The sequence below is a fragment of the Anomaloglossus baeobatrachus genome, chromosome 2 (assembly GCF_048569485.1).
Source record: "Anomaloglossus baeobatrachus isolate aAnoBae1 chromosome 2, aAnoBae1.hap1, whole genome shotgun sequence".
NCBI lineage: Eukaryota > Metazoa > Chordata > Amphibia > Anura > Aromobatidae > Anomaloglossus > Anomaloglossus baeobatrachus.
Window position 1 is genome coordinate 96,870,901 of NC_134354.1, and position 21,804 is coordinate 96,892,704.

Here is a 21,804-nt window from a genome sequence, read left to right on the forward strand (position 1 = left end):
ATGTGTGTGTATATATATATATATATATATATATATATATATATATATATGTGTGTGTGTGTGTGTGTGTGTGTGTGTGTGTGTGTGTGTGTGTGTGTGTGTGTGTGTGTGTATATATGTGTGTGTATATATATATATATATATATATATATATATATATATATATATATATATATACATATACACATGTATGTATATAAAATAAAAAAAAATGGAAATGATAATGGTCAGTAATGAGTATGAATGGATTGGTCCTGAACTGGTTAAGATGATACACAGATCTGTTCCATTTTCTGTGCTAATAGGGATATATTGGATGTCTGGATTGTGATATCCAGAGGAAAGAATCGCAGACAGACCATAGCTAGCCCAAGGAGTAGAAGAAGCACTGCCTAAGAAAAGATATACAATGTGCAAATAGGAACTGGAGAAAAAAACCTCACAAGCAGCTTCTTACCTAAACACTGCAGACGTAGTGACTTTATATTATAGGACAACCAGTAATGGATGAAAGAAGAGACTGCACCAAGAGCATTTTCACCAATAATATTGGTAAATAATCTCTTACATTATTGGTAAAAACAAACCATTAACCATCATCTCTCCACTGAGGGGAAATACAAAACTGGACAAAGCCACTTTGAAAATTATTGGCCCAGAGATATCACCCTATTATCACATGCTGACATTGACATGAGTGGTGAGAGGGTGTTGGGCACCTCTATATCGCCTATAGCTAGGGAGAGGAATAGAGAATTGTAAGTAAAATAAAGCAGATTTTTTATTGTCACCCCATACAGTAAAATTATTGCCAAATTCTTATATTTATACACTTATACATGCAATCCTATACACAGATTGGAAACATTTATTATTTTTTTTTCCATTTCACAAATATATTAATAAAAAAATAGTGTTATTAATACACCGATGACCCATTAATCCAGTATTTGACAAGTCATGTAACATCCTGGATGCCAGAATGTGGATGTCCAGTGCGCGGCAGACAGTGGCTTAGCTTTCCTTTTCTGCAGTCTCATCATGCAAGAAATTTAGTGAGTTGATCATCATGTAGCGCGAGAAGAACAGGTAGACGTGGCGGAACCAAAGTAGTTGACTCTGATGGAGCAGCATTGCCTCCTGAAATACAACCACACAAAACATGAAGAGTACATAGGAAATTGATTTGTAAAATATAATACAATCAGCCCAAATGAAGCCATCGATATTGTAATCATCCATCACAAGTGAAGCCCACCAATCACAGATGTATATTGTTAACCCGAGGGCTCATGCAGACAAGCTTATAAATCGGACGTGTCCTGTGCAATTTTTAATTGGATAGCACGCAGACAACAGACTGACCCATGTTACTCAATAGGGCTATTCTTTTGGTCTGACTCTCCATGAGAAAAAAATCGTAGTATGCACTATTCTCTTCCAAATCTCAGATGAAACCTATTTAAGTCTATGGATGCGTAAAATAAAGTATCTCACACAGAACATCCGAGTGGCATCCGAATTTTATGGATATATATCTATTATAAACCTAGGAAACTGTATTTGATTATTTCCTTTTTTTTTAATGTAGATGTTAGAAAATGGATCGTACAGGGCTGTCACATGGACGTAAAAAAATGGACAAACAGATCTCACAATAATGAAATCAGAATTTTTAATATGCTTGTCTGCAGCCGGCCTTACCTCAATGTACACATAAAGAAAGATCTGGTGATGCAAGGAGACACTGGATATAACCATGAATAAGGCATAGGCCGAAATGCGTTGCTTTTTTTTCTGGGGGTGCACCCTACATTTGCTGTTTCCACACATGGTTTAGTCCATGCTGTATTTTTTTAATCTGGTCTATTAAAGCCAGTTTTCACACGTCTTAGGCTGCTTTCACATCAGCGTTTTTTTGATGGACATTGTCATTTCAATGCATTTTCAATGGAATCGAGGTAAGATACGCTTGCATGCGTCATATACTGGATCCATTGGTTTGCGTTTTTGTACCTTGTTTCAAAAATGATACTTGTAGCGTTTTTTGAGCTGCGTCCAAATACTGCATGTCAGTGGATCCTGACTGTACCACATAAAACCGCATGTGAACGGTGGTATGCTGATAGAAAGGATCCAGTTTGCTCTACTGAGCATGCTCAGAAACCAGTCTCTCTCTCTCGTCAATTCCACTGACTCCCGATTACATGACTCCAATGCCCGCCCATAAACTGCAGGTGAAAGAATCCTGTAAAATAAGACTTGCGTTTACATGCGTTCAGCACTAAATCAACAGGATCGAGTCATATGCGCTTTGCTTTTTTTTGACATTCGTCAAAAAAACGTTGATGTGAAAGCAGCCTTGTCTCCTCGCATCGCTGGATCTTTATCTGTTCTTCTGCATCTACGGCCCGGATCTGGGCTTTCTCCGTGCTGAAGTGAGGAACGCTAAGACAGGGGGTGGGTGTCCAGGTGAGCTGACAAATTGTCTCGAACTGAATGTACAATACATATTTAAAGGGAATCTGTCACCAGGTTTTTGCTCTCCCATCGGAGAGCAGCATAATGTAGAGACAAAGACCCGGATTCCAGCGCTGTGTCACTTACTGAGCTGTTTGCTGTAATTTTGATAAAATCAATGTTCTCTCTGATGCAGATCTAGCAGTTATATAGAGCTCATGAATATGCAGGACTACCTGGCAGCAGGCCTAGTAGTCCTCTAATGATAATCTTCTGCTGATTTTATCAAAATAACTCTAAACAGCCCAGTAAGTGACACATCGCTGGAATCAGGATCTCTGACCCTACGTTATGCTGCTGTTAAGGCCCTGTCACACACAGAGATAAATCTGTGGTTGCAGTGAAATTGTGGACAATCAGTGCCAGGTTTGTGGCTGTGTACAAATGGAACAATAGGTCCATGATTTCACTGCAACCACAGATCTGCCAAAGATTTATCTCTATGTGTGACGGGGCCTTTAGATTACAGTAGGTGCCAAAAACCTTGTGACAGATTCCCTTTAACATTCAAAAATAACAATAAATTAATTTAAAGAGACAATAAAATCACATTTTCTTTAAAACCCCTTCACCCCCGGTCGATTTTCCGTTTTTCCTTTTTAGTTTTTTCCCTCCCCTTCTTCCGAGAGCTGTAACTTTTTTCTTTTTCCTTCAATTTTGCAATATAAGGGCTTATTTTTTGTGGGATGAGTTGTATTTTTGAATGAAACCATTAGTTTTACCATACAGTGTACTGAAAAACGGCAAAAAAATTTCTAAGTGCGAAAAAATTGCAAAAAAAGTGCGAATGCCCGATTGTTTTTGGGATATTTTATTCACCGTGTTCTCTATATGGTAAAACTAATGTGTCAGTGTGATGCCTCTGTTTGGTACGAGTTCGTAGACATTAAACATGTACAGGTTTACTTTTATCTAAGGGGGTTAAAAGATTTTTACAAGTTTGTCCCAAACTTTTTGTGCCATATTCCGCAATCTGTAGTGTACTCATTTTTCAGGATCTATGGCTCAGTGACGGCTTATTTTTTGCGTCTCGAGCTGACATTTTTAATGGTACCATTTTTGTGCAGATGCTATGTTTTGATCGCCTGTTAACACATCTTGCGCAAAATATGCGGCGACCAAAAAATGTAATTTTGGTGTTTGGATTTTTTTTGCTGCTATGCCATTTACTGACCAGATTAATTGATTTTATATTTTGATATGTTGGACATTTCTGAAAGGCAATATCAAATGTGTGTATAGTTTTTATTTTTTTAACCCTTTAATTTTCAATGGGATGAATGGGGGGTGATTTAAACCATTATTTTTTTTTTACATTTTTTAAGACTTTCTTTATTTTATTAGTCACCCTAGGGGACTATAAGGATCAGCAGTCTGATTGCTTGTTCCTTTCTGTAGATAAGAGCAGCATTGCTCTGATTTGCAGAATTAGCTGCTCTTCTCTGACACCCGGCGCTCTGCCGGCTGTGAGAGGAACTGGCTCATGATAGCTACAGTGTGCTACCATGACAGCATCGGAAGTCACGTGATCATGTGACGCCCTGACAAAATCAGGGTGTCACAGATGACTGCAACCCTCTTCTAGGTGCAGGAATCCCTCCTCCTTGGACCGCCATCACAATCCCCACCCTGGTGCACAAACCAGCCAGCAAACCCTAGTCACCCCCCATCACAATAGGAACACACCAGTGGGCGAGGCCAAGCGGATGGCGACGCCCACCTAGGGGTTCTGAGGTGTAGTGGGTGGGGACACGGCAGAACAAACGGAGAGTTGAGTAGTGACCGTTGAAATTGACGGTTGTCAGGGGTTGGAGCTCCTGAGCTGAGAGGACTAGGTGGCAGTCAGTGGACAGGGCCACAGGCGACGTAGATCCGGTCGTGGGAGACCTTAAGTGGACCGGGGCAAGGTTGTAGCCTGCCAGTGCAGACAGCGGGAATTCGATCCGGCGCCGTGCACAGACAGGGTACCTGGACCCTAGGGCGAGGAGTAGCTGTAAGCCCCTTTCCAATTAACCAGCCGGGGACAAGATTCCAAGTCTTGTCCCACAGGAGGCCCAGATAGAGCGACACGGAAGCCCAACGAGGGGGATAGGGCTCTGCAATTGCCTGCTAAGATCCCACGGGTCAGTTCTCGCGGGCCACAACTCCCAAAGGACTACAACACCGGGAGTGGACTTCCCCGTTCCATACGGAGTGGTCAAAGCAACAAGTCTAACACAAGGTGCAGGAGAAAAGGCCCTTGTCTACCGTACTGGGGTGCGGGACCTGAATGCACCCTCCTGAGGCGACCGGCCACTGGCAGTTTGGTTTACTATCTGGACTCTGTCTGAAGTTACTTAAGAATTGTGAGTACACCAAACTCACCTGGTCCAATCACGCAGGTTGCACTCCGTTCCACTATCTCACCAACACCGGGGTCCCCGGGTCAACACCTCCCCTACCCGTGGAGAGGATACCATCCAGCTGCCCCACTCCATCAGGCCCGGGCACCTCTTCCAGCGGCAGCGGCGGTGCCACCAAATATCACGACGCCCAACAGGTGGCGTCACTGACAAACCTTCCCTACAGTACAAAAACCCCTTCTCACTTGTGGGTGACGGACGGGTGCTCAGGCCCGGATCTGGCTTCCCTCGAGCCACCGCCACGATCCCGGATCCGAGCGTCTCGAGCAGCCCCCCTGCCACGGTCTGTCCCCCGTCCGCAACAATCACGTCACGTGACTTCCGATGGCGCCGGGTTAGTGAGTGCTTACCGCGGATGGCATGTACAGCGCGCTGTGACATTTTCACAGCGTGCTGTGACATTTTCACAGCGCTCTGTAAGGGTTTAACAGGCAGCAATTCCACTTGTGCCTGACAGCCGCACATGTCAGCTGTTCAAATCAGCTGACATGTGCAGGGATCGCTGCTGGCTGCCCTCGGTACCCGTCATGGATTACAGTGACACGATCCATGACGTACCCAGTACGTTATGTGTTGTGAAGAGGTTAAAGTCAAAGTGACACTGGAAACTAAATGTTCATTGTTGCCAGTTTAGTCCCCCATACACTTTAGATTGTTGTAAGGCTGAACCATGGGTTGAATTATCTCCCCCAACTCTCCCATACACAGGAGTGCCCAGATGCCGGGGGCTCAGTTGTTCTCTATGACAAAGCCACTGCCAGACATCTCTGGAGGTAGCTAACCAACTAAACTGTGTTTAATCTGGAATATCTGCCATGGTTATCACACACTTACAAAAGGCACAGCATAAATCCCTAATAAAAACGTTGTGTGATAGACACAAGAAACACCGTCAAAATAGGGTTTTGGAATATCATATAATGTCATCAATACTAGCCATGGAGAATTGGATTTGCATTAGCCGGTCCTCACTTCTGTTCCCGGCATCCCTGGCCCAACATCCAGAGTGACTATGGCGCTTACTAGACTGCACAACATCATGATGTGCTTTCCGAGACCTAGAAAGTACCAGAACCTATGCTGGGCGCCGAAGTGAAGACCGGCTGTCATGGGGGACCGGACAAGAAGCCAGACCAGGAAAGTACAAATCAAATTGCTAATTTCTAACATTTACATATAACACAGAAACCAGAGCATGGGGTAAAATGAAAAAGGAGGGTAAAACGTAAGACTTTTTCTCCTAACTAAAGAGGTTTTCTGTGGTTGTATCTTCAGGAGTGCACCGCTTCTGTTACTCTTGGCTTCCTGGTCGCAGAGGGTGGTGCGCTCCTGAAGACTGACCATTCAGATATAGTATGGTGGTGCCACTGGTCCGAACTGAGCCCTCTCCCAGAATGCTAGTAGGGGCAGCTTAGCCTCTGCATGATGGGACAAGCGCAGGAGGACTAGAGCAGAGGTCCCCAACTCCAGTCCTTAAGGCCCACCAACAGTGCAGGTTTTTGGGATTTCATTAGTATTGCACAGGTGTTAATGTAATTACCTGCCCAGGTGCTGGTTCCAACAGCAGTGCAATGCTAAGGAAATCCTGAAAACATGCACTGTTGGTGGGCCTTGAGGACTGGAGTTGGGGAACCCTGGACTAGAGCATAAAGCCTCCTTGATTAGGTAATTGGCCATTCGGAGACAGCAGGGTGGCCGGTAACCTGGGGAACGAGCTGTACACTATAAATAAAAAAGTTAGTTCTTTTAAACAGAAAGGCTTTTAATGAGAGGTAAATTGCACAGTTGCTTATTTTTATAAACATTTTGGAATTTTACTTTTTAATAACTTTAGAAAATCCCTTTAAATCAAAGAAAACAAAAAAACTCATAAGACATTAACCAAGTTGCCCTAAATGGAAGCTATTCCGATATGGCTCATCATCACTTACAGGATGTAAAGAGGGACAGAGCAGAGCATTTGTTGTTATTTATAACATCTGACTGTTGGTTTTTTTTTCTCCCCAAAAAATGAACAATCCCTATAAGGCTATGTACACACTTTGCGTTTTTCCATGCGTTTCCGCAGCTTTTTGAACTGCAGCGTTTTAATGCCAAAATGCATGTGTTTTGACTTTTAAGCTAAGTCTATGGGAAATCGTGATTTGTTGTGCGCACAATGCTGTTAAAAACGCAGCGTTTCAGTTAAAGAAACTTTGGCAAAAACTCAGCGTTTAAAGAAGCAACATGTCAATTGTTTTTGCCATTTTGGCAGCGTTTTGCTAACATTAGAGTCAATGAGAACTTTCAAAATGCATCCTAAATCAAAATCCCAGCGTTTTACATGCTTTTTTGATGCAGAAAACATGCTTTTTTGACAAAATAAATGCATGCATTTTTTACTTTATAATAAGGGAATAATATGTCCCTTTACACATGCACAGAGTCCGACAATTAAATTAATGAAAATCCATAATTTAATGTTATTTTATGCATAAACAATAAAATATAGTTATAATTTTAATTAAATGAGTTATTTTGAGCATGATATTTGTTATCATTTTTTCCGTTTTTTTACAAAGTGTTTGAATGTTTAAGCTTTATTTAGTAGTGTATTAGTATTCAAAACGCATCTGACTTTAAGCAATGAAAAAGCATGTAAATCGCGGTAAAAAACGCAAGCGTATTTATAGCGCTTTTGTGGACCAAATTTAACAAAGACAAGTTATGCCAGAGGATGCGTTTAGAACTGCAATTACCTTGACGTAAAGTGCGCACATAGCCTAGAGGTATTGTCGGCTCATTGCTTTTCCTATTACAAACTGGCCCAGTGCGGTTAAAAATAAAAAAGGAATACACACTTACATACTGATCTCCTCCCCCCCCTGCTTGGGTTCCTGGCCGCTTTACTCTTTTCCAGGGAGGTCAGCTATAGGTGTAAAATGCAACACTGATTGTCTGCAGCGGTCACAAGACAACCTTTGCTGAAAGAGGGGAGACTGGCACGGGATCTGGGCAACAGTATGGAATCAGATCAGAATATGTTTGTTTTTTTTTACCACCATGGGCCAGTTTGTAAAGCAGAGCACTAACCCTTTAATCTTATGACAGAGACTTGTCAGTATTCATCCCTCACTTTCTCTATGGCAGCCAAATATAGCATAAGTGCCGTCTTTGCAGCCCTGACATGGCCATATAAGTAGATCTTGGGCAATCTCATGAAGGGAAAGAAAAGCTGAGTTTCTTCTTTTATTTGGAGGATTCAGCTCCCATATTTGTCAGCAAATGTGGTTCTCGCAGCCATGAGACAGACACTCTTTTCAAATTAAATCTGATCTTTGTAAATATATATATATATATATATAAAAAATTGTTTCACTCGCTGTGTATCAGGACATGTAACACTCTGCTTTTATGCCTTGTCTCCCAATGTGACGCTAGAATAGCTGTATATTACAAAGATCTCCTTTGATGATGTCTAGAACAGATATATAAGCAGTGAGCCCAAGTGTGGCCTGCAGCTCCCTACATACAATGAAGAAATATGTCGCTGCCCCAAAGGTCTCACTTGATGATATTTTACATTATTACTCTGTCTCTGGCCCCAAACAGGAATCCTGAGGGATACTTAGCAAACTATCACCGTCGGCAGTACATAGCTGATGCTCCAGGCTTTGTGCAATGACGGCTGCTTTCGATTTCCACATAGAAGTCAGACTGTAAAGGTGTTACGCATACAAAAAGGTAAATCAGGCTGTAAGTTACAGACGTAAAGGGATCAATTCATTAACAATGGCATTGTGCAAGCTAGTCTTAATAATTGGCTCGCCATCGGAGTACAATGCCCTAAATCCATTAAGAGGAGCATCTCACTTAATAAATTAGACACATTTTCAGAAAAGTGTGCATGTCGCCAGAAATGTTACTCCAGTCAAGGACTGGAGTAGCATTTCTGACAGAAGAAGGTGGCACACCCCATCCCGTTGTGGCTGCTCCCCAGCTCTGCCCATTTTCGCCAAATCTGGCATGAGAACACCAAAAGACACAAAATTCTTGCACCTTTTCAAAGCATTTTACACACTTTGATGAACCGGCCCCAAAGCTTATTAAGAAAATCACACCATGGTTCTGCAGATAGACCAAATTATTCCATCGCAGAAAACAAGGGCACTGCTTCCTCTGATAACCACAAACAGCCATGTGCCTTCAAAACAGTTTTATGACTTCTTATGGAAGGTCTCTGTCCTAATTAGAGACCCCAGATGGAATCACATCACATTACAAACCCAAAAAAACTTTCTGCATGACAAGCTCTCAGTTATAACTTCATGGCCATTAAGATAAGCAAGAACCGTGTGTTATTTACATCACCTATACGCCTTTCCTTTATCAACTACCATCTGTCGGTGAACTTGTGTCTTTTCAGAATAAGTAACTATGGAATTCTGCAATCATTTACTCTCAGTAAACCTCTCCACCATGATGTGCCAAGTTTAACGGTGATCATCATTTTCATGAACAGGTTATCTAGTTAAATAAATGGTGAATAAATAAGTGGGGGTTTGTTTTTTTTTTGCTTAATTAGAGCATATGTCATCAGATTTCACAGTACAGTGCTAAATAGAGCTCTTCAGCCTAATGAGACTTGTTTGTCAAAATGGCTGAATAATCTTTTGTCAATCTTCTTGATTGACAGGTCCTCAGTGACCCTCCTTCCTGCTGCTGAGACCTTACCCTGCTCAGGACAAGCTGCAGCTGTCAGTCAGGGAGAGATTGAATACACTAGGACTTATAAGAGCTCTGAATAGCTAGACTAATAAAATGCCCATTTTATCCTTTTCAAGACCTTTGACGTACATATACATCGAGTCGTATCCCAGTCTTTGATGCATCTTTCCCAGCAAATAATGGCTGATTTAATCAGTCATTGTGTGCCTTTAAGGGTATGTGGGTATGTGCGCACGCTGCGTTCTGTCTTGACAAATAAACTGCAGTGTTTTGACAACTATAAACACTGCGTTTGACAAAAAAATGCATCCAAAACGCATGCATTTTGGATGCATTTTAAATGCATTTTGGATGTATTTTTGACAGTGCGTTCCCACTCGGCTCTGCTACATCCCCATAGAGCATGGCTGGCTGCGAGGCAGAGCCACGCGATCAGAATGAACTCAGATAAACTTCATCCGACTTCATTGTCGTCACGCGGCTCTGTGTGTGCCGCGGCCTGATTTGCGGTCACAGGTGAAAAACTGACCGGTGACCGCAAATCCCCTGAGTGACTGATGTGAGCCGCGCGATCATCGGTGCCGTCACTCAAGTTGCCGCGTGACGGCACCGCTGATCACTTCAGTCACTCTGGCGACTTGCTGTCACAGTTGGAGGATCCAGCAGTGGCCACGGTTAACCTGAGTGACGTCACCGCTGATCGCACGACTCACTTCAGTTGCTGCCTGGAGCTGACAGAGAGCGGTCATGGTCTGTGACCACTCGCTGTCAGCTTCCGATGTAGCAGAGCAGAAAGCGTCGTGGGACCTCGTGTGGATTACGCCGGACCTGGAGGGGTATTTGGGGATTAATAAAGTGGTGAAAGAGGGTGTTTTTTTTGTCTTTTATTTCAAATAAAGGATTTTTTCGGGTGCATGTGTTTATTTACTTTCACTTACAGTTTAGTGTCTCATAGACGCCTGCCATAATTAACCTATGAATTAGTGGCTTCTATGGGCTGCCATTAACTCCTTATTACCCGATTGCCACCGCACCAGGGCAATTCGGGATGAGCCGGCTAGAGTCTTGGGACTGTCGCATCTAATGGATGCGGCAATTCTGGGTGGCTGTTGGCTGATATATTTAGGCTGGGGGGCTCCTCATAACGTGGGGTTCCCCATTCTGAGAATATCAGCCTTCAGCCGTGTGGCTTTACCTTGGCTGGTATCAAAATTGTGGGGACACGCACGTTATTTTTTTTAATTTATTTATTTTACTGCACGATATAGACCCGCCCACCGGCGGCTGTGATTGGTTGCAGTGAGACAGCTGTCACTCAGCGTGGGGGCTCGTCTGAATGCAACCAATCATAGGCACTTCTGGGCGGGGGAAGCAGTGAATATGAGGTGGAATAATGAGCGGCCGGCATTTTCAAAAGCTGGAGAAGCCGCTGGAGCTTTGTGATAGCTGTGCAGCGCCGCGCCGGTGATCAGTGAGTATGAGAGAGGGGGAGAGACCGACAGAGAGAGAGAGAGACCGACAGAGAGAAACCAAAAGACCTGCGTTTTGTTTGTCAAAAAAGCATGCAGAATGCAACAAAAATGCAGTGCAAGTGTACAGCTAAACATTTTGGTTACGTTTTGACCCACCTCATTGATTTCAATGAGTGGAAAATGCAACCAAAACGCACACAAGGAGTGACATGCTGCTTTTTTAAACGCATCGATTTTGTCAAATATTTGGCATCCAAAACGCTGCTGTTTAAAAAAGCAACGTGCACTTGGAATTTGCTTAATTCTCTTAGACTTTGCTGGGGACACACAACGCATGCATATACGCTGCTCTTTAAAACGCTGCCAAAACGCATGAAGAATGCACACATGCGCACATACCTTGACAGTCTGATTTGAAGTGGAGCGCCGTCTGCGGTTGTTAACCTGCTAAATGCCGCTGTCAATCTCTGACAGCGGCATTTAACACACATTGGCAGGAGGCACATAAGTCCACATGCTCGTGGCGTGGTCATAGGGTGCCATGACAGCTGAGGGTTTGCTGAGGACCCCCATGCCTGTCATTACCATTCTCCTGTGAAAGCCAGCATTTAGCTGGCGTTCATAGGAGATTGTAATTACCACTATACATAGCAGTGCTGATGCACTGTAATGTACAGCACAAGCGATCAGAGGATCGTACCTTCCACAGTTCAAATCACCCCCCCCTTAGCCCCATTAAAAATAAAACAAAAAACCTGCAAAACACAAATTTGGTATTGCTGCGTTCATACAAGTCCGATGCATTAAAATATAAAATATCTGATTGGTAAACAGTGTAACTAGAAAAAAAATGTAAATGCTAAAATTAATAGTTTTTTGACCACTGCATCATTGCAATAAGATACGATCAAAAAACACTGCATCTACCCGAAAATGTTTAGTAAAAATGTCTGTTCAGGTCACAAAAAATAAGTCCCTATACAGCTCCATATCCTGAAACTTGAAATAGCTCCGGAAAATGGTGACACAAGTGAAAAAAAAAAAATTTTCTTCAACATTTCTAAAAAAAATTTCACCACTTAATTAAAAAGAAAAAACCAACAACCCCACATTATATATATATATATATATATATATAAATATATATATATATATATATATATATATAAATATATATATATACGGTACATATATATATATATATATATATATAGTGCCTGCGTAATTGTACTGATCTGGACAATCATATTACTAGGTCAGTTTTACAGTATGTTAAAAAAAAAAAAAGGTAAAAAAAAAAATTGTGGCATTGCATTTTTTTTTTGCAATTTTACCACATTTGGATTTTTTTTCCCACCTTTCTAGTCCATCATAAAAAATGAATGGTGTCATTCAAAAGTGCAACATGTCCCACAAAAAAACAGGTCCTCATATGATTATATCCAAGAAAAAATAAAGACGAAGGGGAGGCAAAACGAAAGCACAAAAAAACCCCTAGAATATTGCCAGATGTGAAGGGGCTAATATCAGTATTATGAAGCCATTCTGACCAATTTTCCAAGTAAATAACATTAGTCTCATCCAGGCTAAAAGATCGATTTAATAATTAATGCAATTTGTATTGTGAAATCTAGTGACACGTTCGCTTAATTGTGGTTGGAAACCAACAGTTTCATTTAAAGGAGATGCTCAATTTCAGATGAAGGGTGTAGGTCTGGCATGGGGACACAGTAAGGCTCTGTTCACACTAGAATAAGGATTTTTCTCAAGAAATTCCTTGAGAGTCTGAAAGTTTAGTGCACTTATGGTCAAAAAACGCACCAATAACTCACCGAAAAATGCATGCGTTTTTCCCGCGGGAAGGTCCCTGCGTTTTTTTTAATCATTATCTATGGCAAAAAACGCAGGTACCTGCAGAAAAGAAGTGACATGCTCATTGTTTTTCTCAAGAAATTCTGCAGAAAGAATGTTCTTGAGAAAAAAATCGCAGCATGCGCACAGCTAATTTTTATTTCCATAGGTTTTGCTGGGGAATGTCTGCAGAAAGGATACAACCATTTTCTCAAGAAATTTCTGCAGCAAAAACGCAAAAAAAAAAAAACGCAGGTAAAAACGCAGTGTGTGAACAAGGCCTTATACAGACCTGTGTAGGACCTTTAAAGGGGATTTCCAGGACTGATATAATGGTGGCTCAGTGGTTAGCACTACAGTCTTGCAGCACTGGAGTCTTGGGTATAAATCCCACCATGGACACCATCTGTAAGGAGTTTGCATGTTCTCGTGTATGTGTGGGTTTCCTCTGGATTCTTCGGTTTCCTACCACACTCCAAAGACATAGTGATAGGGAATTCAGATTGTGAGCCTCGATGGGGACAGTGTTGCTGATGTATGTAAAGCGCTGCAAAATATGTTGGTGCTATATAGAAATAAAGATTATTATTAATATATAATCAATGGTCCTATGGATACATCATCAATATGTCAGTCCTGGAAAACGCCATTAACCCAATAAGGACACAGGCAGTTTTCAGTTTTCATTATTTTTCATCGTTTTTTTGAAGAGTCATAACTTTTTCCCAAAATTGCAATTCTGCCCTTTCTAGGTGGTTTTATTTTAATTACAGTATTATTATTTATTATTATAGCGCCATCAATTCCATGGCGCTTTACATGTGAAAGGGGTATACATAATAGGGACAAGTACAATATTCATAAACAGTACAAGACACAGACAGGTACCGGAGGAGAGAGGACCCTGCCCGCGAAGGCTCACAGTCTACAAGGGATGGGTGAGGATACAGTAGGTTAGGATAGAGCTGATTGTGCGGCGCTGTATCAGACTGAGGGTTACGGCAGATTGTAGGCTTGTCGGAAGAGGTGGGTCTTCAGGTTCCTATTGAAGCTTGGCAAGGTAGGCGAGAGTCTGATGTGTTGTGGCAGAGCATTCCAGAGTATGGGGGAGGCACAGTATATGCCGCTTCATGAATCACGAGTGTCCAACAAGTAGCATACACCTTTGTGGGCGTCTTTCTGCAAACCATACTCAAGTGTCTGCTTTTAAAGGGAACCTGTCATCAGAAATTTTGCTTTAAACCTAAAAGTTTCCCCCCATTGCAGCTCCTGGGCTGCATTCTAGCAAGGTTCCTGTTGTTTTTTTGCCCCCTTTTAGACCAAATATAATACTTTATAAAGTTATACTTTTTGTGATGCAAATCTTCTAAATCGTCCATGGGGGTGGGCTCTCTGGTGTCCGTTACTGTCCATCCTGCCGACTTACGCCGTCCCCCAACGAGATTATGGGCGGCGCTGATTGTCATCGCAAGTGCCCGCCCATAATCTAGTGCCCGCGCTTTCCCCTCTGCCTCCAGCGTTCTGCGCAAGGCCTGGCCGTAACCGGTGGTGTCCTGCTCCGCTCCTCCCATCTAATTCCTGCTCCAGGGAAAGATGGGAAAGAGGGGACGTGCGGTCATCTGGCCAGCGCTTGCGCAGAACGCTGGAGGCAGAGGGGAAAGCGCGGGCACTAGATTATGGGTGGGCACTTGTGATGACAATCAGCGCCGCCCATAATCTCGTGCCTGCGCAAACATCACCAGCGGTCACACTGTGCACGCAGTGCACAGTCCCGCTACAGTGGCACTGCGCATGCGCCGGACTCTCGGGCGCACTGGGCGGCGTCCTGAAGTATGAAATGGAGCGTTGGGGGACGGCGTAAATCGGAAGGAGGGACAGTAACGGACACCAGACAGCGCGCCACCATGGATAATTTAGAAGATTTGCATCCCAAAAGGTACAACTTAAGGCTACATGCGCACGCTGCATCTTTTTGTGTTCACAAACTGCAGCCAAAATGCAGCCAAAACTTCACCTTGTCAGAGAGAGCCTGGAAATTTCCGAAAAAATGCTTGTAATTATAGGTGCGTTTTTGCTGCGTTTTTGGTGCGTTTTTCACAACCTGCATTTTTACTGCGTTTTTGTGACAAATGTTGACAAAAATGCAGGAAGAATGAACATGCTGCATTTTTTTTGTCACAAACTTTTGACAAATAGGCTATGTGCACACACTGCGTTTTTTTGACGCTGCGTTTTTGAGCGCTAAAAACGCACAGAAACGCAGCGTCTTTAAGAAACGCAAGAAAAAAATGCACACGTTTTTACCGCGTTTTGGTGTGTTTTTGGCTGCGTTTTGCTGCGTTTTTGCTCACTGTGTTTTTCTGCATTTTTTTTTATCAGTGAACATTGCCATTAAAGATTGTTGAGAAAAAAAAAAAAAAAGGTTTGATGTCATTTCCTTCTTCCATATGTTCTTTATTCTCCACTAGTGTATGCAGGAGAGCAGACAGCTGCAGAACTACAAGGCTCAGCATGCTCCATCCAATAGTGTATGCAGGAGAGCAGACAGCAGCTGCAGAACTACAAGGCTCAGCATGCTCCATCCAGGACTGTATGCTGGAGGGAGAGTCAGGGGGAGTAGAACTACTAGGCTCAGCATACTCCATCCACTAGTGGATGCAGGAGAGCAGACAGCAGCTGCAGAACTACAAGGCTCAACATGCTCCATCCAATCCATCCAATAATGTATGCAGGAGAGCAGACAGCAGCTGTCGAACTACAAGGCTCAGCATCCTCCTTCCAGGACTGTATGCAGGATTTCTTCCCCCCCCCCCAAACAAAAAAAATGACGTGGGCTTAGCCGTATTTTTGTATGCTAGCCGGGTACAGCAGGCAGGTATGGGCTGCCCCCAGCTGCCTATTTGTACCCGGCTGGGAACCAAAAATATAGGGAAGCCCTTTTTTTTGAATTATTTCATGAATTTCATGAAATAATTAAAAAAAAAAATGCCGTGAGCTTTGCCTAATTTTTGTGTCCAGCCAGGTACAACTAGGCAGCTGGGGATTGGAATCCTCAGCGCAGGGTGCCCAAGCTTTCTGGGCATCCCCGCTGCGAATTGCAGTCCGCAGCCACCCCAGAAAATGGCGCTTTCATAGAAGCGCCATCTTCTGGCGCTGTATCCAACTCTTCCAGCTGCCCTGATGTCGGGTGGCTCGCTGGGTAATAATGGGGTTAGGGCTAGCTGTATATTATCAACTGGCCCTAAGCCCGAAATTCATCGTGTCACGTTAATATTAGACATGGCCACCATGAATTTCTAGTAAAGATAAAAAAAAACAACACACAGAAAAATATTTTTATTAGAAATAAAACACAACACAATTAGTGACTCCATCTTTATTGAAATAAAGAACCCCCCTCCGCAGTAATCCTGGGTCAAGGGTCCAATCCGGATCTAATATCATCTGATCGGTTTGCTGGAAGGCAAAACGATCAGATGATGTGTCAGGTTCAAGAGCCGGAATCACATGACACAGCAGCTGATTGTATAAAAGCTGTTTATACAATCAGCTGATGCATCAGTGCAAAAAAAAAAAAACACTTATGTGCAGTGTCGGACTGGCTACCGGAGGACTCTCCAGTAATGCCAGGCCTGGATTCATGTACCTGCACTGCACTCCGGAGTTCTCACATGAGCTCCAGACTGCAGCCGAGACTGTACAGCGAGCGCCGAGTGACTGATTCCCCGGCACTTGCGATTCAGTTCATGACAGCTGCAGACGTCCCGGGCTAATCTCCGATGCTCTCACCTGAACTCCGGAGATCACCCCAGCCTGTCTGCAGCTGTCATGAACTGGCTACAAGCGCCGGGGAATCAGTCACTCGGTGGTAAAATCCGGCGTCACCGCGAGACTTACGATCAGCTGATGCGTCAGGTGACTGCATCAGGTGATCACCACCAGGTCCTCACGGCCAGGTCATGCAGGTATCGTACGTGCCTGGGAGCCAGCACACAGCACACCACAGGGGGTGGCGGGACCGGGAGAGGAGCTGGGAGGGGACATGGCACCGGGAGTCTGCAGACGGGTGAGTATGACATTTTTCTACTGTTCACTTTTGATTTAGCAGCCGCTGCCACTTCCTGCACGGGAGCGGACATGGCACCGGGCGGGAAATGGAAGCGGTGGTGACGGTACCGGGAGGATTCATGCTTCTGTGTTTACTGACAGAAGGAATCCTCTTCCTGTACATGTCACTTTACTACCCACCCCTTGCGTTTATAGCTGCGTTTTTAGTAATAAAAACGCACTAAAACGCAGCTATATTTGCAACTTGCTGTTTTCATTGCGTTTTTGAACATTTCATTGAACTCAATGGATGGAAAACGCAGTGAAAAACGCAAAAATAATTGACATGCTGCATTTTTGTGGGCACCACAAAACGCAGCTAAAAAAAAAACTGCTGTGTGCAGACAGCAAAAATGAAAACTCAGACTTTGCTGGGAAAGCAAAATCATGCAGTTTTCTGAGCAAAAACGCACCCGAAAAACGCGCAAAAACGCACTGTGTGAACTTACTCTTAAAATACTGACAAATAAACTGCAATGTGTACATAGCAAATCTGACTTCTCATAGACTTTGCTGGGAAGTCAAATGTCAGAAAGTTCTGACAACAAAACTGCAGCCAAAAACACAGCAAAAAAAGCAGCGTGCGCATGTAGCCTTATAAAGTATTATATTTGGTCTAAAAGGGGGCAAAAAAACAACAGGAACCTTGCTAGAATGCAGCCCAGGAGCTGCAGAAGGGGAAACATTTAGGTTTAAAGCAAAATTTCTGATGACAGGTTCCCTAGCTATGTAATATAGCTGTCATCTGCCCTGTGCAGAGCGGGCTCAGCTCCTGATCTTAACACCCAGACATGCTTCATGATGTAATGTTACGTCAGAGATCATTAAGGGGTTAAAGTGCATTTTTGGTTAGGTATTAACTACACCAATGAATTAACTCATTGGTGTAAAACCTGTTCTCAAAATGGCAGATGAGTATTATTCATTGACTAGAAGCAAAAATATTGACAACTGTGAGGTGCTAATATGCAAAGTTTGTTATAAAGCAGCATACAATTTATTACAATACATAGAAGACCAGCACCTCCTTCATCCTCCTGCAATGCAATGTCGGGTTACCTTGGCCTGCTTGTATTGCCTTCCTGAAGATATGAAGAGAACGTCTTGGTGGCAGAAGCAGCTGAGCGGCAGATCCAGCAGTGAGATGTATTTCCGGAATATGCTCACAGACGCCAGCACCAGAACAGAACATCCTGCGCAGAGCCACATGGACAGAACAGTTACTTTTATGCAAGTGATATTAATAATAATTATTACATATTTTACAGGAATTGAACAAGATTAGAAAAACATGGCTGCCTTCTTGTAGACCTGCACCAGGCCGGATCAGTATTGAAGATCATTGTCACTGATCGTTAAAAAAAAAATACCCTAAATAAGAGCAAATCTGTCCCCAAATTCTGCCTCTCCCTGTATAGAGCAGCACAGTCTGGTGTCAGATCCACTTGGGGCTGATCTATAAACCCGCACGGTGCACCACACGTACCTGTGTGACTGGTGCCGACTGCCTGGAAGAAAGAAGCCAACAATTTCTAATCCTGCACAACTTCAACATGGAAATCATATCAATTATAATCTATAAGATTTGGGTGTGGGATCATCTATAATATACACAGAAAGGTGTAAGTCCATATCACAGCCTCCTTATGAGGTTTACGTTTGTAATAACCTGCCCTATGATTGCACTGCACAGTACCAGAGCCCGTCCTGCTACATCGCCTACAGGGAGCAGTCAGCTCCTGTGTTATGGGTGTTAATAATTAGCAGGACAGTGGCACTGACCTCTGTGGACCCGGTGATGGCTGAGCCGTGTGTCCAGACTGACATCACTGCAGAGAAAAGCCGGAACATTTGCAAAGAAGGACTGAAATTAACCAAGAGATGGAGCTCTATGCATAGGAAATAGATGTCAGCACCGGGCGGTGCAGCGCTGGCTAAGGGCTGAATTCTGCTGTTAAAAATCATTTTACATTTTGTTTTGTTATTCAGGGGTAACAAGGGCTGTGACTTTTTATGGTCTAAAATTTGGGGGTACCGGCCGGCAGGGTGTGCCAAACAATGGCCCATGGTCATCCATTGCCTGAACATGGAGAATATAAAGTATGGTAATGTGACTTCATACATTGTGCAGTCTCGAAAACGTCTTCACCAGACCTGAATCATGACCAGTGCGGCCATTATTAGGATATTATATCATGAGACGTCATCATGGACATCACCGGAGCTCCATTGTTATAATACACCTGCAATTCCTAATTTCTTCTTGGCTGTAATCTTGGATCAATGGAGGAGAAATATAAGGATTTCTACAAGTGTCAGTGAAAGTTATACATTAATGTCCAATAAAGGGACAGATAAGGGTGCTTTACACGTTGCGACATCGCTAACGATATATCGTCGGGGTCACGGTGTTTTTGACGCACATCCGGCATCGTTAGCGACGTCGCAGCATGTGACAAGCTGGAGCGACCTAAAACGATCGCAAAAAAGACAAAAATCGTTTGTTTTGGAGAGGTCATTTAATTACAAAAAATCGTTGTCAGGTAAGTAGCGATGTAGTTCGTCGTTCTTGCGGCAGCACACATCGCTGTGTGTGACACCGCAGGAGCGATGAACATCTCCTTACCTCCGTCCCGCCGGCAATGAGGGAGGAAGGAGGTGGGCGGGATGTTCCGGCCGCTCATCTCCGCCCCTCCGCTTCTATTGGCCGGCCGCTTAGTGACGCCGCAGTGACGTCGCTATGATGCGGAATGCACCTCCCCCTTGAAGGAGGGATTGTTCGGCGGTCACAGCGATGTCACTGACAAGGTATGTGCTTGTGACGCTGCCGTAGTGATAATGTTCGCTACGGCAGTGATCACCACATATCGCTATAGCTAGCGATGCCGTAGCATGTTAAGCGGCCTATATATAGAACGCCACTCACACAGTTTCTTGTAATATCACACAACCTATGTCTACATATAGGTTCTACAGTGGATTTGTTACCAGATTTTACAATTCAAACTGTATACATCATTAAATAGATCTGTTAAGGCCCCGTCACACACAACGAGATCGCTAACAAGATTGTTGTTGCGTCACAGTTTCTGTGAAGTAGCAGCGATCTTGTTATGTGTGACATCTACCAGCGATCAGGCCCCTGCTGTGAGATCGATAGCCGTTGCTGCATGGTTTGGACCATTTTCTTCAAAGGTGATGTCCTGCTGGGCAGGACGCATCGCTGTGTTTGGCACCTACCAACGACCTCCTAACACAGTCCCAAAGCCCACCGAGGTCGTTATACAGGTCGCTGATCGTTACTGCATTGTTGGTAAGGTCTGACTGTGTGACATCTCACCAGCGACCTCCCAGCGACTTCCCAGCGATCCCTATCAGGTCACATCGTTTTCGGGATCGCTGGTAAGTCGTTAAATGTGACGGGGGGGGGGGCTTAATGCACTGCAGGAGGCAGCAGACCATACTGATAAAGGCGGAGGCGGCAGAGGAACAAAATACTGATTACCACTCACTAGCCTGACATTCATGAAGGAGCGGTGGCTGGTATAGGGTGCAGGCACACAGATACCTGCATTGCACCATGCTTATAACTAGGAATGATCGAATACCTCAAATATTCGGTTTCGCGAATATCCGACGAATAGGTAGGTCTAGGTCGCCGCTATGCGAATATTCGATGCACAATGTAAGTCTATGGGAAACCCGAATAACAACTATTTGGAACTATTTGGGCTTCCCATAGACTTACATTGCGCATCAAATATTCGCATAGGGCGACCTATTTGTCGGGTTTAAGGACCGCACATAGAAAAAAAAATTATTTGGGGGGCCACATTATTTGCTGGACCCAGTGCCATTTTTAGTGATAGCATATTTTTTTCTATACACCTTTTTTATCACGTTTTTGAACATTTTTCGCTCGTTTATTATAACAAATGTGCACTTTTTATTTCAGTTTATATATATAAAAGTATTTTTAATGTGAAATAAAAAATGTATTTATTTTGAATTTTTTTTTTTTTTTTTTTTTTTTTTTTTACATTTTATCCCCTTCTTAATACCGGTAATATCGTTTTACAATTAGCACCATATAGTAATGTTGGCAACATTTTGTAGTAATATTTCCAGCCTGATCCTCATCTTTTAGTAATGTCCCCATGCTGTAGTAATGTGCCCATATTGTCCCCTGTGGTAATGTGCCCATATTTTCCCCTATAGTAAGGTGCCCATATTGTCCCCTGGTAGTAATGTGCCCATATTGTCCCCTTGCAGCAATGTGCCCATATTGTCCCCTTGTAGCAATGTGCCCATATTGTCCCCTTGTAGCAATGTGCCCATATTGTCCTCTTGTAATAAGGTGCCCATATTGTCCCCTTGTAGTAATGTGCCCATATTGTCCCCTGTAGTAATGTGTCCATATTGTCCCCTGTGGTAATGTGCCCATATTGTCCCTTGTGGTAATGTGCCCATATTGTCCCCTTGTAGTAATGTGCTCATATTGTTCCCTTGTAGTACTGTGCCCATATTGTCCCCTGTAGTAATGTGCGCATATTGTCCCCTTGTGGTAATGTTCCCATATTGTTCCCTGTGGTAATGTGCCCATATTGTCCCCTTGTAGTAATGTGCCCCTATTGTCCCCTTGTGGTAATGTGCCCCTTTTGTCCCCTTGTGGTAATGTGCCCATATTGTCCCCTTGTGGTAATGTTCCCATATTGTCCCCTTGTAGTAATGTGCCCCTTTTGTCC

The 21,804-nt window shown here is 43.4% G+C and overlaps 1 protein-coding gene across 1 annotated transcript in view; it reads right to left on the reverse strand.

Annotated features, from left to right (window-relative positions):
- Positions 1-763: 763 nt before the first annotated feature.
- Positions 764-21,804, reverse strand: part of PIGL (phosphatidylinositol glycan anchor biosynthesis class L) — a 227,776-nt gene continuing 206,735 nt past the window's right edge. Inside the window, exons 6-7 of the mRNA XM_075335204.1 lie at positions 18,119-18,252; positions 764-1,140 (exon numbers count right to left, since the gene is read on the reverse strand). Coding sequence (XP_075191319.1) covers positions 1,015-1,140; positions 18,119-18,252 — 260 coding nt within the window. The 3' untranslated portion in view covers positions 764-1,014. The remainder of the gene's footprint in view (positions 1,141-18,118; positions 18,253-21,804) is intronic.